This window comes from Pollachius pollachius (assembly GCF_949987615.1).
Source record: "Pollachius pollachius genome assembly, chromosome: 8".
NCBI lineage: Eukaryota > Metazoa > Chordata > Actinopteri > Gadiformes > Gadidae > Pollachius > Pollachius pollachius.
The window spans coordinates 11,410,617-11,426,446 of record NC_136941.1 but is presented as its reverse complement, the minus strand read 5'-3'; the positions used below and the strand labels follow the sequence as shown (position 1 = coordinate 11,426,446).

The following is a 15,830-nucleotide window of genomic DNA, read 5'->3' as shown; positions in this document are numbered from 1 at the left end:
GGCTCCTCCAGCCAAGACTTTTTATACTGTGTCCTTGTTCTTTTATTTCAATCTCTCGTCTACTCGTCTACAACGGCAAACTCTTTAACCCCGTCCTTGATCAAAAACGTCCTACCCTTGCATTTACGATAGACCCCTTAGCATCGCAAATGTGTCTTATGTTGCTTAGATTTGTTGCATTTTTTTCTCCTTGGAATATTTCATAGTCATTCGTGATAAATGTCCATAAACAAGCTACCAAAGTTAAAAGAAAAACATAATAACATTATAATAGGAAACAGACAAGCAATGTGATTTGGCTGAATGGCTTCACTTATATTGACATTCTTATGAGGACATTCAGAGGTTTGCTGTCAAAATAGGGTTGATTGGCCGATACAAAAGGTTGCTGTGCTGCACAGTTAATCCTTGTTACACTTCCTCTTATGACCAGTCTGGTTTAAGCCAAGCTCTCCATCTAACCCTCCATCTGAAGGACCATTTCCCACTGGGGTTAATTGCTTAATTGCATCGCTCCCAGAATCACTAATCGACTAGAAGACTCAAGCAAGTCATTAATAATGCATGAGGCTGATACCCATCTGTCAAAAGGCATTGTTGCAGCAAATTTTTGGGCCTCCCTCCAAATTAACCAGTAGATAATACTTTGGTTTTACCTTGAACACTAAACCTGTCTCTTCATTGGTGTTCAAATGAAGTGAACCCCCTTTAACCGCTAGCCATGGTGATTTCTAGTGGTGTAGTCAAGTATGCTTGTTATAATGAGTGATGTTTTATGTGTGCGCCACACGCCATGGCTTTGTACTGGTGTTTAAGAAGCTTACCAATCACGGATGCAACCAACAATGTTAACTGCTTCTCTGATTTAGCTCCAAACATCCACACAGCCAAACATCCAAGGCAGTAGCGTACTCCCCGACACAGAACAAGACTTGAGTTCGGAGCCGAGTCGAACATAAACAAACTATTTAGCTGCGACAGTTAAAAAAAAAGGATATACATGTCTTTATTCTAGAAAAAATACTGGACAATTATTATGTTTAGATACATTGTTTTAACAATATGTCACTAATTCACTACCACCTAATGGGAAATATGAATATGTTGAAGCTAAAAGAAGACATACTAACATTTAAAACAAAAACAAAACAATTTTGGGTTTACTGGCACTCAACTTGCCTACGATGCTGAGGCTTGACAAGTAATTTTATATATATTATATGATACGTTTTGCTTTATGAACCCAACTATAATGAATGATTGACATTTGGTTTTGACTATATCTAGTGTAATATCTAAAGGTTCATGAACCTTTATGTTCTTTTCCTTTTTTATTATTTTTGATGCTTTTCGATTGAAAACTATGTTTTCTTACTCCGTTCTATTTCCCTTCTTTTCTCTCTTTCCAGCTCTCACGGTTCCACTATATTTGTATGGCTTCCCTTCCACTGGCCCTGGGAAGGAAATTTGACAATGTAGCCTACAGTTCAGGACAGAGATGGATGTAACCTTAGGTATAAGGTGATCACCTTTTGATCCTCGATCAAGGGATATTTCCCAGTAGTATTCTCCAGTTTTATGGGATATCCTTTAAATCCCTTAAAAACAGGAAACGGCTTGCTTCCTAATGAAGATGATAATATTGGTGTCTGCTGGGTTTCTCAGCATGACTTTAGTTATCTCACCGCTCAAGGCAACATTGTGCTGGCTGGCAGCACTCCCGTTGATTACTGGGCTGCATTCCGTTTGAAACTCCGGTTTAAGAACCCTGACAGTAACAGGGGTCAGGGAGAGAAGCAGCACATGGCTGACAGAGAGCGTCAGCTGTAAACAGAATTTTAAGAAGCGCCGAACCTCACAACTTCTTGTTAACTGCTTCGCTCATCCCTGCTCATCTACCTTGCCTTGATGGTTCTTTGAACTATATACTACCTCTGGCCTGCATCGTTTTAATTGACTGCAGCACTGACTGCAAAGCAGCTGTAACATTAACTGTAGACTCATTTCCAGGGCTCAAATCGAGTCTTGTTTTGTCATGGGGTTGTGTGTCACTAATATGTTTGATCTAGTTGCTGACAGATTAGAAGCCCTTGTCAATTTATTCTTTGAACTCATCTGGCAGAAGCAGAATCTGTAAGGGAGATCATAGCCACTGGTCCCTACATTGTGCCGCCTGCAAGTGCCTGGTCCCAAGGAATACACATACATACCTCCTCAACACACAATAAAAAACATATCCTATTGGCCCTTTGCACAACTGTGCAGTGGCAGGTTGAATACAGGTCTGATCATATTAATTACAGTTCCATTCCATTTAGTTATACCAGTGCAGCAGGGCTCATAAATGTTATGAGCTTACATCTGTGTTTACACTGCTGCGACTCCCCCGGTAAGGCGGCACCATAAGCTGGTGAGAAAGTAATCACTCTATTTCTCGATTCATTTTCACACTCAGAATTGGAAAAAGTGAAAGCCAGCAGGGCAGGTTATTTTTCTTTGTAGTAAAATTAATACGTTTTCTCACGATAGGCGAGACAGGGGCCCATTAGAGGTGCTGCAGGTCAACACTGCCTAATTCCTTTGTCCAACCCCGCCCACACCGTCATCACACATAATGCATCACCTACCGCCCCCTGCTCTTGCCCTGTCCAGGGCCTATAGCTGGAGGCTTAGCAGAGACACTCCGCTCCAGCCACACGGCTAGAAATCCCAGGCAGATTCCAGGATAAGCCTTGGCCCTTGGCCCCACTGACTCCCACTGTTTAGTCCTCTGGCCCTGAGTGACGGCCCCTCGCTAACAACCACATCCCCTCTGGGAGGTCCACAATAATGGACCTGTTATCACAGTATCCAAACAGTCTGAGATTCTTCGTTAAGATGCTCACACAGATGTTAACAAAGGAAGGGCAACAGGCCATATTGTTTTGTCCACCGCAGTAAACAAGAGCAGAAGTTGTGTTTTTTGGTATGTCTCGTGTATAACTTCTTACACAGTGCTTTGTGAAATTGTTTTCAAATCTGCCCATAAGTTAATGATGTCTACTAAAAGACTAAATAATATGCTTTTAACAAGAAGTAGGAGAGTGGGGGTTCATTTTTTTTTTCTCCCAGTTATGAAATTACAACAATTTTGAAATACACATTGGTGTAGATGCATTCTGGATTGAGTTCATTGTTTACATTGTAAACCACAAGGGACCATTGTTCAGGATGGTTTCTCTTCCTGTCTTTGTTTGAATGTGATCTAAATTAAGATCAGTTGGCGTTATTTATATCAAGATGTGGTACAGAAAATGGGAATTTTAGATTAACAAATTAAAAAATCATGATTATTCATTCTGTTAGTTTCTATACCTGAACATGATGTTCATTTGCTTGAATGTAAAACACAATGATGTTTTCATGGTTTCAATGCTCAATAATAATGGCAGATTTCTTTTCCTGGCATTATCTGTATGCATTGATTTAAATCCAGCGAACAAATGGGAAAAATCTCATCCCTTGCTGTTTTAGAGCCGGTCTCTCTCTCTCGCTCTCTCTCTCGCTCTCGCTCTTTCTCTGTGTCTGTCCCTGTCTCACACACGCACACAAACTCTCATTCTTTGTCCTTCCCTCTCTCTCCTGACACGTTGTTCACTGGCTGCAAAGAACCTTGGGAAATGCGAGACAGTGTGGGGGAGACTGTTTCTCTTGGCCGGCTGTGGTGCAGTTCTCAGCCTCCCAGTACCTCTGCACAGCCAAAGCCTTCCGTGTGATCACTGGAGAGGAGCAGGACCCCGGGCATAGGGGGTTAAGGCCCCGTCGAGGGGTTGTTAAAGGGTCAGGATTCAGGGCGTGACAGCCGCGTATTTGTGTGTGTATATGATTGTGTGCTTGTGTGTGTGTGTGTGTGTGTGTGTGTGTTGGTATGCGTGTGTGTGTGTGTGTGTGTGTGTGTGTGTGTGCGTGCGTACGTACATGTGCATTTGTGTGTTACATGTGTGTGGTGTGTGCGTATGCATATGTGCATGGTTACTGCCTACTTCCTGGACCACTGCCCCTTGGGTCACAATTAGAGTAAGGCAAGTGTGTGGCATCAGAAGTCATGCAGAAAATATGTTTTGAATGGACCAGTTGATGGGAAAGAGAAAAGCATAGGCTATTCCAGGACACTATCTAGAACATATAACCAAGCAGCCGAGGCGATGGAATCTAAATTGTTCTCTTGGGCTGTGAAATAGTGTTTTTGTTGGATTTGAACACTTCGCTGCTGGAGAATGTGTCTCTGGTGGACTCTCACGATAAGCACATTGAGAATTAAAGCTCACAGACAGGGGATGGCCGCAGAGTTCACCTGGCTGACAGAGGTAGCATTAGCAGCTGTTTTGGGCCAGTGGATGGGCTGGTGCAGGAAGCATAAAGGGAAAGGTTAGGCACACATGGAGGTCAGATGTTTGGGTGAAACACTTAACCCGCTGGCAGGCTTGCCTTCATAAATAGAAGAAGGTAGATGAATAAATAAATGAATGTGTCTAGGTTGTACAGTGTTTTGGAAAGGGCTGTGTGCAGTCAAGATAAGACTATCACTCTTTCAGCCAATCATTCTCTCCCTCCATTCGTACCTCTGTCTTATCCGTATGTCTGTCTGTTCAGTGCATGCAGATGAGTTTTTAAAATCCCATCTTTGTGGCAACCCAGGAGAGTTTCATCATGGGCTATACGATCAAATCCACTCTCAGCCTTGCAGGTTTCCCAGACTGAGTCAACAGATGACACCCTAAAATCAGTCCATGGAAATAGGTCGGGCAAACACATCTGTGCTAGACGTCAGCAGGCCAAGCATAATGCTACATTTAACACATTTAAACACATTTATAATCTAAAACACACTCTCTTGTTATTGATACCATTAACTTGAAATTAACCAAGTTCGGGTACTATTCCTGACACCTGATGGTGTCAGGTACTATTCCTGACACCATCAGGAACTGATGGTGAACAAATATATTGGTTCTATACAATATATAAAACTATGCATAATTACCTAACCTTTATCCACATAGAAAGGTATCTTCATTTACACCCTGAGTCCATGTCAAAGCTTTTAGATTTCCTCATTGTTGTCCTACAGTACAAGCAGAACTTGTCTCTCTTTAGCTCTAAAGCTTAATTGACTTGCTGGCTCCATTTACCTTCCCACAGCACACGCTGTTCGTTTGAGATTTGTTCCAGACTTTTGTCTGTTGTTTCATTCAATCATGTCTGTGGAGCCACTTGAAAGACATGAATCAGAACTCAAATCCAATGTGTTCCCAATATGTCCTCAATTCAGTTTGCATTGTTCTTAAATTAATTATGTTTTGAACAGTCTCTGATCTTTGAGTGTTCACAAACTTGAATATTTATCTATTCAAATAGATTTACTATGTGTGATGACGAGCAGGAGTAATAGGCGTGCGTGTGCTATTTTCCAGACCTAGTTTCTGGGTTTGCCATCAGGACAGACTGGATCAGGGGATCTGTGAGGCGGTGTTGTCACTGTGACTCCCGTCAGAGCCTGGTTCAGCAGCCCCAGGGCAGTGTGTGCTCTGGCAGAGGGCCTGGTGCATTGTTGGCCACATGCTCAATGTTGTGTTTAGGATGAATGAACGTCGTATAAAAGGTTTGTTGTTTGTAGACCTATTCAATCAATAATGAAAATATATTGGTTTATATCTGTCACGTACCGATGCCAACAACAAGTAATACGGGCAATTATTTTGACAAATATTAACACTGATTTAACATATTTAGATATTTACAGTTACTACTCTTTGCCCTTTAGAAATATCTGACATACTTCTGTGTTCTAAAATATAAGTTCAGTATGAGTTCCACTTTTGGGATTTTATTTGGAAGATTTAGTCAATACTTTATACAAATACAATAAAACTATGTTTTTTCCATCTGCGAACGATCAAGACCTCCGTGGTTTTGCATACCTTTGGCTGGCTGACAGCCGATCCACACCAGACATCATGTATCAGCTGGAACAAGACTTCCAGTGCCCCCATAAAAATAGTATGGTTAGAGTGTTGGTGGTCCTTTGGATTTCCGTGTTGAATCTATCGACTGAGTGGGTGGGCCTGGAGAGTGGTCCCTCTGCTAATGGAGTCTATCGCCTTGGAAACAGGGTGGTGAATTGTTCACTCAGCTGTTTGGCAGTGCATGCTAGTGTCTGGCACAATAGGATATCAGGAGGTAGCAAGATGGGGGCCATGTTTTGAAGAACTCGAACTTGAACTTGAACTCTTTTTGAGCTCTTTGCTCCGTGTATGACACAACTGACATGCATGTCTTGCGGCGAGTGTATTGGTGCTCTTACGGCACTCTTAACACGAAGGAGATGCAACCTGATCTCATCCTCTACCGCCGGTGCACCGCCTCAGACCCTTAAGCTGCAGCGGTAATCAAAGCATAAATGAGTAATTATGTAGGCCCAGTGGGCCCGTCAGCTCCGTGGAAGCCATTAGTGCAGATGCGTGTGTTGAGGAGGGTCTGAGGTTAATTCACTGACATGGGCGCACTCTCTCTCAAGCCTGGTGCGGTAATGGAGGCGATATTTATACAGGGCCGCCCAGGCTCTTGGAGAACAGAAAGCAGCCCCAGTTAAGCATGAGGAGCCCTCATCTAAGCTTTCACGTGGAATTAAAAGCCTACGTTTAAGAAACAATAGACCAGGGTTTAGTGAAGCGTATTTTCAAGGTTCCTAAACTTCATGTGCCCCCTTTTAGTATCATGTTACAGTAAATTACATCTCCAGGGAAATCCAATTCCTCAGTTAATGGAATGACAAACAAATTAGATGATTGGCAGCACAATCCTCGAATAAAGAAGGTCTTTGGACTTGTCTACACCTGCATGCTTGTGAATGGAATGGATGGTCATTCTTTACATTGAATTTTCTGCTGTTGGCCTGTTGTCATTGTGTTGGGGGTTAAGCTGTTGTGTTAATGACGTGCGTGTTTTGTGCTCTGAAAACAGCGTCGGCTGAGTTGGTTTGGCGAGTGCTTGGCATTGCATTGCTTAGGGCACCTGCCTGACCCAATATAAGTCTGGCTAGGGGTGTGCCACCCAAGAGAGTGTGTGGGGGGGGGGGGGGGGGGGGGGGGTGGGATACGACATGGATAAGAATAACCCCAGCAGGGCATGTCACCGGCGGCGGACCCCCAAGGGGAGAAATGTTCCGGATTCCACCCTCCTGCCATCCCTCCCCCATTCAGCCTCACAATCCGGCGTCAACTGGGGCACAAAAACAATCAATATTCAGACAAACACTGTCCCCTCTCCAGACACGAAGGAGGGCTGTTACAAAGAGGTCCTTGGACCAATCTTGGCTTCCTTGTCTGCACCTCCCTTTCAGTTCCCCCCTTGACGCCCCGTTCTCTGTTTAGAGGGAGAGAACTACATCTTGGTAATCTGGAAGGCAGTGGGATTGCAATGATCACTTGAAGATAGCATCCAGGCTGTTGTACAGCTGCCCTTGTTTGTACACTGGCACGAGAGCACCGCTACCACCCTATTGCTCACTGACGGCTGCGTCTCCGTGGGTTTTCCCCCTGCCGAGGAGGTTCAGTTGGTAAGCCCTGCAGTTCTGGGGTTTTGAAGCCATGGCTGACTGTTGAGGAGTCAACAGTCTGGGTAGGACTATTGAACACCATCTGGCACGGCTTCTACACTGCTTTGTCCTATGAAGCCATCCAGTCCAGAGAGAGGCGATGGTGTTTAGGCAGGCTTACAATGTAGTGTACCAGCCTCAAGATGGGGATGGTCAAACCTAGTGACAGTTACTGCTATATAGGCTATGAAGGAAATCCTAAATCCTCCTCCTTTTTAGACCACTCAGAACTCAATTTAAGTAGTAAAAGCTTTTCGGCCAATCTACTCTTTCCATGGAGGCAAATTGCTTTGTTGAAGTCTCTCAAGTCTACATTCAAACAAGAAATGTGATTCTGGTAAAGAATGTAAAGTGTCTCTAAAATAAGGAGAAACAGAGATGTTCTGCATTGCTCCTAGGGATGTTGGCCTTGTAAAAAAAACTCCATTCCTTCCACTTTGAAAGCTCAGTCAGCACGCCAGCAGGCCAGGAACAGCCAGCGTCCAGCCAGCTCAGCACAATCTCACTGTTTATTATTGCCTTTATTCTCTTTCTCTACTTCAGCGGTCCGTGTCGTGTAAACAGTTCCACTATTGCAGTCCAAATTCATTTTATATGCTAATCTACTTGGCAAATGTAGTTGACTTTGATCGTGATGATCAATTCAAAGAATGGATTTCCTTGCTGTGTTGTTTTTTCAGTATATGCAGGGCTAAGTAACGACATGCATTTCAAACACCACTCAGAATGTATTTCGGTACCGGTGAATCAATACGTTTTCTACTAGGCAAGATCTATAAAAAGCTTTTGATGAACCCTTCTGGCCATCACCACCACACCACCACCATGAGTCATAACCTCCTCCAGCTAGCCTCTTCAACGGGTAAGGCGGGCAAGGGCTAAGTTTTCAACCGCACCGAGGATCTATGCGGCCCACTTTGGGGATGGTTGCCATGGCTACGTACCCGGGGCGCTTTGTGCATCCATTAAGGGAGGCATGTGGAGTGAGAGGGGCAGTGAGGGGGGTTAGGGCCCGGGGCCCAACGGGAGCAGCTGTCCTCCAAGCCAGCATCCATGCCCACCATACACATCTGGGAGGTAAACTGCTAGATGGTGTTTTCCTCCATAACTTATCTTCATGTATGGAGTTGGACTTGGTAGTTGGGAGAGAAGCACACGTTTAACCTACGGCCTGAACCTACGCCCCCCCCCCCCCCCCCCCCCCCCTTCTCCTAGCTGATTTCATCAGCTAGGAGAAGGGCCTCCTATTGCCTCATAGGAGAGAAGAATCTGCCTTTCCACCGCCCTAAAAAAGCAGGACCCCATTAAGCCCCTAATGTTATCACATATTAAAAGGGCTGCCTCAGAAATGACATCAGCAATGAAAATATTATGCGTCGGCGTGCTGCAGGATTATCCCTGGGTGTGGCGGGCTGCACGAGGTCTGGGCCCAGTCGGGGTTACAATAACAGTCTCATTGAGGAGTGAGATGGTATTGATTATTTCAATTATGTATGCTTTCAGTCGGCTTAGATGGACACTTCCTCTCTTCCACACACACCCACACTATACATAGACATACACGCACACACACACACACACACACATACACAGACATACATACACAGACGCACGCACGCACGCACGCGCGCACACGCACACGCACACAGTAAAAACATTGGGGCTGTGGGGGTAGAGAGAAAACAGGCACGTGCCATCCTCCTACCCCTGGGTATGCTTCTGCCCAGCCAAGCAGCTAATTCTGAGAGAGAGAGAGAGAGAGAGAGAGAGAGAGAGAGAGAGACATAGAGAGAGAGAGAGATCTCTATCATTGCTGATATGCCACCGATATTCAAAATCATGCACTCCATGTCCCACTCTACCTCATGATAAACATGTCCAAACGTGGGAGCACCAGAGAGAGAGTTACACAGTGAGACAGAGGGAGTTGGAGGCAGAGAGAGAATGAGAGGGAGATATATTTATAAAGCTCTGCTGAAGCCTATAACACTGTGCTGTTGCTTAGATACTATTACTGCTATTACATGCGGTGTAAATCAGGTAGGTAACTGGACAAATCAACACAATGTATGGTCTGAATGCATAAGGAACTGTGGAGATAGAAGTATACGAAAAAATTACTTCTTACTTTGTCTTATGTGTAAAGGTTTCCTTCTCTAAGCGTATACTTTCCATTCCAGCTGGCTTATACAGTTCCTAATATTAAGTTCTGACTGAATTCAATTTGGGTCTAGATTTCCACACATTTCATTGTCACTAACAAATTTAGGACATTATTTTTGGCTTCTTGCGACTGCCGTTACTGACACTTTCTTACATGACTAAATGATTCATTGTTTCATCGAAAAAAGAATCCATTGATTAATCAATGAGGAAAAAAAACAGCCCGCTATGGTTATTGTCTTAAAAAACAATTCCTCATACAGTGAAGTGCTAGAATTATCCACAGAACAACTCTTAAATTAATCCAGACAGATCCACAGTGCAGCGGGTAGTGAACGTAGGAACAAGGCCAACATGGATACACGGTACATCACCGCTCAGTAACGGGGTGACGGAGGGTGAGAGACCGGTTCCACTGGCTACAGAGCCATACATAATCCTCCCACTCCCTCTGACACCAACCCCAGCAGCGGTGGAGCCCGCCCTACAGCTGCAGCTGCTGTTTAAGTGTTGTTGAACTGTTTTCTTGACTGGGAGACATCAGTCTAGTGGTCTCCCTCCTGCACGTAAATCACTTGCAATGCAGGCTCCACATGCTTTTGGGTGTGGTGTCGGTGGTATTGGTGCAAGTGTTTGTATTAGTGGTGCTGGTTGTGGAGGTGGTGCTTGTGGTGGGCTGAGGGAGCCAGCTGTGCACACCAACCCCCTCATGACAGGAAGAGCTCATCTGTCACTGGGTTTCGACTGAGCTGAAAGGGCTTCTGGGATGGCGTCTTGGCCCGCTTAAACGCTTGCTGAGCAGCACAGCCGGATCCTGGCCCGCTGTGGCTGCCACGACAACTTGTCAAGGGTCTGAGGTTCCTCTATCTCAAAATGTCCTTTTATAATGTATTGAACTGTCATCAGGGTTTCTGAAGATGTGGGAACCAGAGCCTGCTTTTGAGGGGTCCCAGTAGGGAACCAATAATTTCACGACGGGATCATTGATAAACTGTGCCATTCGGGATTGAGTTTGGATTGATTGTGTTTATTTTGCTGGTACTCCTAATAATGGTTGTCGTTATGTTTTGTTTCACAGGGCAAATATCGATGAGGTGGAGTCTGAGGTTGTTGAGATCGAAGCTAAACTTGATAAGGTAAGGGATTTCACTAAATATGTGTCCATAACATTTAGTTTTCCAATATGGTCCGATCACCAAGTCCCTGTTTTTCCATCCACATGAATAACATTATCAACCTGTAGTTGTCACAATTCTCAATCACAAGACCAGGGTGGGAGGAAATTAGACTTGTACTGACACCGCATGGCTACCAAATCCATGCTGTAGCTATACATTGTACTCAAATAGATACACTTATATGGCTTTTCGATTTACACTTTGTTCAGGGAGATTCAGTTTAGAATAATTTAGAATAAAAATGAATTGCCAGAATTTGCCCATTGATCCAGGACTACTTCAAATAGACTCAAAATTTGCATTGAGTCACATCACAAGTCATCCACGAGGAGCCCTAGCATAGCTGTTCAAATGCATTGCCATTCTATGCTCTCGGCTGGCCTCCCTAAAGAGGAGCTGGACATTGTGTTATACCTTGCCACAATGTGCTGCAACGGTAAGATGGGAATCAGTGACACGGTGAAAATTAACTGTGCGAGGATGTCTTCTATTCCATCCTGTTTCTGCCTCAGCAGGCAGCCAGATGCGTTTCCTGTATTAATCATGTCACAAGTTCCATCTGGTCTCTGACCTTGGGTTATGTGTGTCCATGAAAGCCGGGATCGGTCCTTCAGCTCCATCACCGCTGTACTTCTCTACTCAGCTCGCTCTGACCGGTCGCACGTAGGGTCCATTTATGGGACACGGTCACACAGTCCGATGGAAGAAGAAGTACATCATGGTCTTTGCACAACATCCGTAGTGGTGGATGTTGTTTAGAGGCTGTTTGTGCTCTGCAGTAGGGACACTAATCCAATTTCAGGGTTTGTAAATTGGATTATATTAGCGGGAGGACATTTGGAACTTATTAAGTCAACGATGCGTTTGTATCTTCCCTCCAATGATTTGATGCGGGACCACTGCGTCCCGGTCTAAAAATAACATGTTAAACAGCCATGTTAATCAGACAGTATATAATGTATATTTAGTTGGCTGTTCATTTGTTTGTAGGCGCAACATAATAAATTCCAACATTTTACATTAGTTTCACAATGGTCGGTTTAAAGTTGATGCTCAGAATATGCTATTAGCTAAGCTGTGGGCTAAGTAGTTACAAAAAAGCCCTGTCAACTCTTTCCCTCTGTTAATCCTGGCTCAACAGTCAGTCGAGCACAGTGTCCTACTGTTGGAGACACAGATGGGCAGTAAAGTAGCGTGACTCCAACTGTCAAACTCTGATCTGCTCTTTTATTCCTGCCTTTTTTACTGTAAGAAACAACAGGTGGGAATAAAAGCTCATTCACTGCTACTCAAGGGCTCCTGCTGGGGAAAGAGAGAGAGTGATCTAATCCTATGTCGTGCTCCCTGCACAGGCTGGGATGAAATACTTCAATAGTATTATTTATCGTCTAACATATGTACTCAATATTTTTTCACTGTCGTTTTGGGACACTCAAGTTGAAGTAACTGTAAGCCTGGAATGTAGTGCAATATGACGGTTTATAGATGTGGTTAGTTTAGTAAAGTTTGAGTTAACGTCTTAAATCATATTCCTTAATGGAATTAACGCTGGTTTGAAATCCATTAAATGGGATTGGTAATGCATACTTCTGTAAATGTGCATGCGCACATTATTTCTTTGCTCTCAGCCCCAGCAGCTACAAACACAGGCAAAACAATCCTGAAAATGGCTTTATGGCAGATAAAATGACAAAAAAATAAACTTCATTAAAAAAACAAGAGCTTACATTTCATTTTGAATAGTAAATGACCGTGTAGAAACTATCCGGCAGATTTTATCTAGACAGCGAATATTTGTATATGTTTAGTGACACACACAGCAACAAAGAGAAGACTAATACGATACGATAGATGTATGAGACCAAACCCATCTCAGACATGACCGACTCTGTCACAACAGACGACCACAGCAAATCCCTAGCCTCTGGTTTGGATTTACCACTGGAGGCTACCATGTAGCATGTGTAGCGTTAGCATGTGTAGCGTAAGCATCTGTAGCGTTAGCTTGTGTGTCGAGTGATAAATGACTGGCCAGATCGGATAATGAACCCCAGCCACTGCATATCAAAACGGCACGATCGGAAAGTGCTAATCGCAGCTTTAGTTAGACAACATGCAACTGCTCCGACCCACAGTGTTTTCTTTATCCATGTGTTGAGCCTCAATGTGGGGAAATGTTTGAAATGTTTTTTTTCTACTCTGGAAGTACAACTCTTGTGGGCTGCGGCTGATGTGTGTAATGCCAAAACGAGACACTGCGGCCCAAACAGCTCAAGATCAGTCACATGAAGAAGATCCCACCGATAAAGTTTCCAAAAAGTCTCACTCTGTTTCTCCACCGACCTATTTCCACCCCATCCCCTCCCCCACCCTGTTCTGCTGTATCTGTTGTTAGGACAGCGTTGTCAAGGTGACCACAATGGTATTGTAGCTATGCATAGATGATCACACCCTAATGACACCTGTCTTCCGTCTCGTCCTTCCCAGCTGGTGAAGCTATGCAGCGGGATGATAGAGGCGGGCAAGGCCTACGTCAACGCCAACAAGCTCTTTGTCAACGGGATCCGCGACCTGTCCCAGCAGTGCAAGAAGGACGAGATGATCTCGGTAGGGGGGTCCTCCGCAGACACATGATGTCATACCTCCCGTGTGGCGTCATGGCTTTTCTCTTCTAAACTTTGTGATTTGATCTCAGGATTTCTACACCAGCAGAATTGTCCATGATATATATGTTACCTGTGTTTGCGTTTTCGGGAGAGTGTGTGTGTGGAGGTTGGTGGTGGGGTTATAAAAGGACTAACCAGCAGTGATCTGATGACGCCCAAAAACCCACTTTTTAGAGGGTTGCTTCAGTCACAGGCTCCAGAGTCTCTGAGCTGTCCAGCAGAAGCAGACGCAATGCCGCTGCCATTGAGCATACCGTTACAAGTGCTATTAAAAGGCTTCTTGGCTGCAGCTTCATGCCTAGTTCTGACTTTCTTGTTAAAGTGGCGTTTCTATTTGTCTTTCCATTGTAAAAACGCGGTCTGATCTGCAATAATACTCCTAATTCCAGTCTCCCCCTCAAGATTTGATTTTAGAATGTTTGTGGCGTGCTTGCGCGCGTATGTGTGTGCAATGAAGTGTCTTTCGGTAAAACTATTTTCCATATATGTTTATTTAAATGTATACAGTATCGCTAGAGCTCCATATTATAATTGCAGATTCAACTCTGTTTCAACTTTACAGTCTGTAACTAGCTATGATCTCATTAGGGAGCCCTTTGATACAATACGCTGAAGCCTTTTGTGTTGTGTTATTTTCATTGAAGGAGTGCCTGGAAAAGTGCGGGGAGAGCCTCCAAGAAATTGTCAACTACCACATGGTAAGTCTGTGTGTTCCCACACACTGTCACCATATGTTCCCCCATAGAGAGTCCCGTCTCAGTGGACCAGAGCGCCAGTGATTCAGACCCCATCCTCACCCCCGTGTTAGTGCTCATGTGTGACGCTGGTGTGGAGGATGAACTGTGGGTGTGTAGCATCACCCTGGGTGATATGAACACTGTTCCACGTCTATTTATTTCATCACGGGCTGTTGTGCATGTCCTAGGCTGTCGCCATGCTTCCTGTGTGGCAGCTGAAAACTAGCAATATAAGCCTTGCTTTGTTTACATGTCACGTGTCTCGTGTACTGATGATAATCGGACACAATGATGAATGACGGCGACAAGTGGATCCCGAAAACCCACTTATGAATTTTGGTCAATACATCACAGCACAACTAAACCAGGCTCAGAAGAACACACTGAAAACTAGGCAGGATGACCTGTGTGTGCATTATACTGCCCTGCACCCAGTCTCCCACTGAGGACCCCAGTTATAACCTTGCATGACCCTCCCATGTCACGCAGAGCACCAGAGTGCTTTCACACCCCATGTGCAGAGCAGGAGCGTCCCCATATGTGTACAGCATGCCCTGGGGTTGTTCGTGACTGTGTCTGTGGAGGGGGGGTAGTATGTTTGTGTGTGATGACCTGAATGGATCTAAATGCCAACACCCATAAAATGAAAGGAACTGTATACCCTCGGGCTACACAGACCGAAAGACAGACAGGCAGAGAGTGAGAGAGTGGGGAGAAGTGAAACAGAATGCCCTAATGTATTAATAAGGCTAAATATAAATATTGGACATGGTGTCTGTCTTTAACATCCATCATACAGACTAGACTCTTTGACATGCGTTGGTTGAGCGAGCCTGAAATAGCTCCATTGAGTCGAGTCTGTTGGCTAAAAATCGCAGACGTAATCCCAATAAATATGAATCATAATCCTAATATAATCATGTTCCACCACATGAAGGGATCTGTGTTTTTCTGCTTAGTACAGCGACTATGACTCCCTTCTGGGTTGCGGCCGTCTGTCATGGCTACTTTGAACCTTTTTGGGTTGATCTATAAACAAGTGCCAGGCCAGTCTGTCTGCCCTGTCCATCTGTCCGCCTTGGGCTCTGAATCTCTGTCTCCTCGGTTGTCTTCTATGTAGCCGTCTCTGAGACGGACCCGTGCTAGAGAGGATTTGGGTGCTGGACCAGCTGGTCTAGACCCACCGAGCCCAGCCTGCTCTGCCGCTCCGCTCCTCCTTCCCACCAGAGCTCCATTAGATGGACGGGTCTGGACGGACATTCGTACTATTGGCTGTGTGAGAGAGAGAAAAGAGAGAGAGAGAGGGGGAGGGAAAAGAGAGACTCTGAGACTTTCGGTCCCTGCCGTCATGTAATGTGCATTTGGGCCACTTGCGACGGAGTCTAACTATTAAAGTGACATGAGAGAAACAACTGAGATTAAAACCAAAACATAGTAATGATAGTAGCAA

The 15,830-nt window shown here is 44.6% G+C and overlaps 1 protein-coding gene across 1 annotated transcript in view; it reads left to right on the top strand.

Moving 5' to 3' along the window:
* Window positions 1-15,830, top strand: part of acap3a (ArfGAP with coiled-coil, ankyrin repeat and PH domains 3a) — a 50,148-nt gene that overhangs the window by 8,170 nt on the left and 26,148 nt on the right. Inside the window, exons 2-4 of the mRNA XM_079740919.1 lie at window positions 10,878-10,935; window positions 13,465-13,584; window positions 14,288-14,341. Coding sequence (XP_079597045.1) covers window positions 10,878-10,935; window positions 13,465-13,584; window positions 14,288-14,341 — 232 coding nt within the window. The remainder of the gene's footprint in view (window positions 1-10,877; window positions 10,936-13,464; window positions 13,585-14,287; window positions 14,342-15,830) is intronic.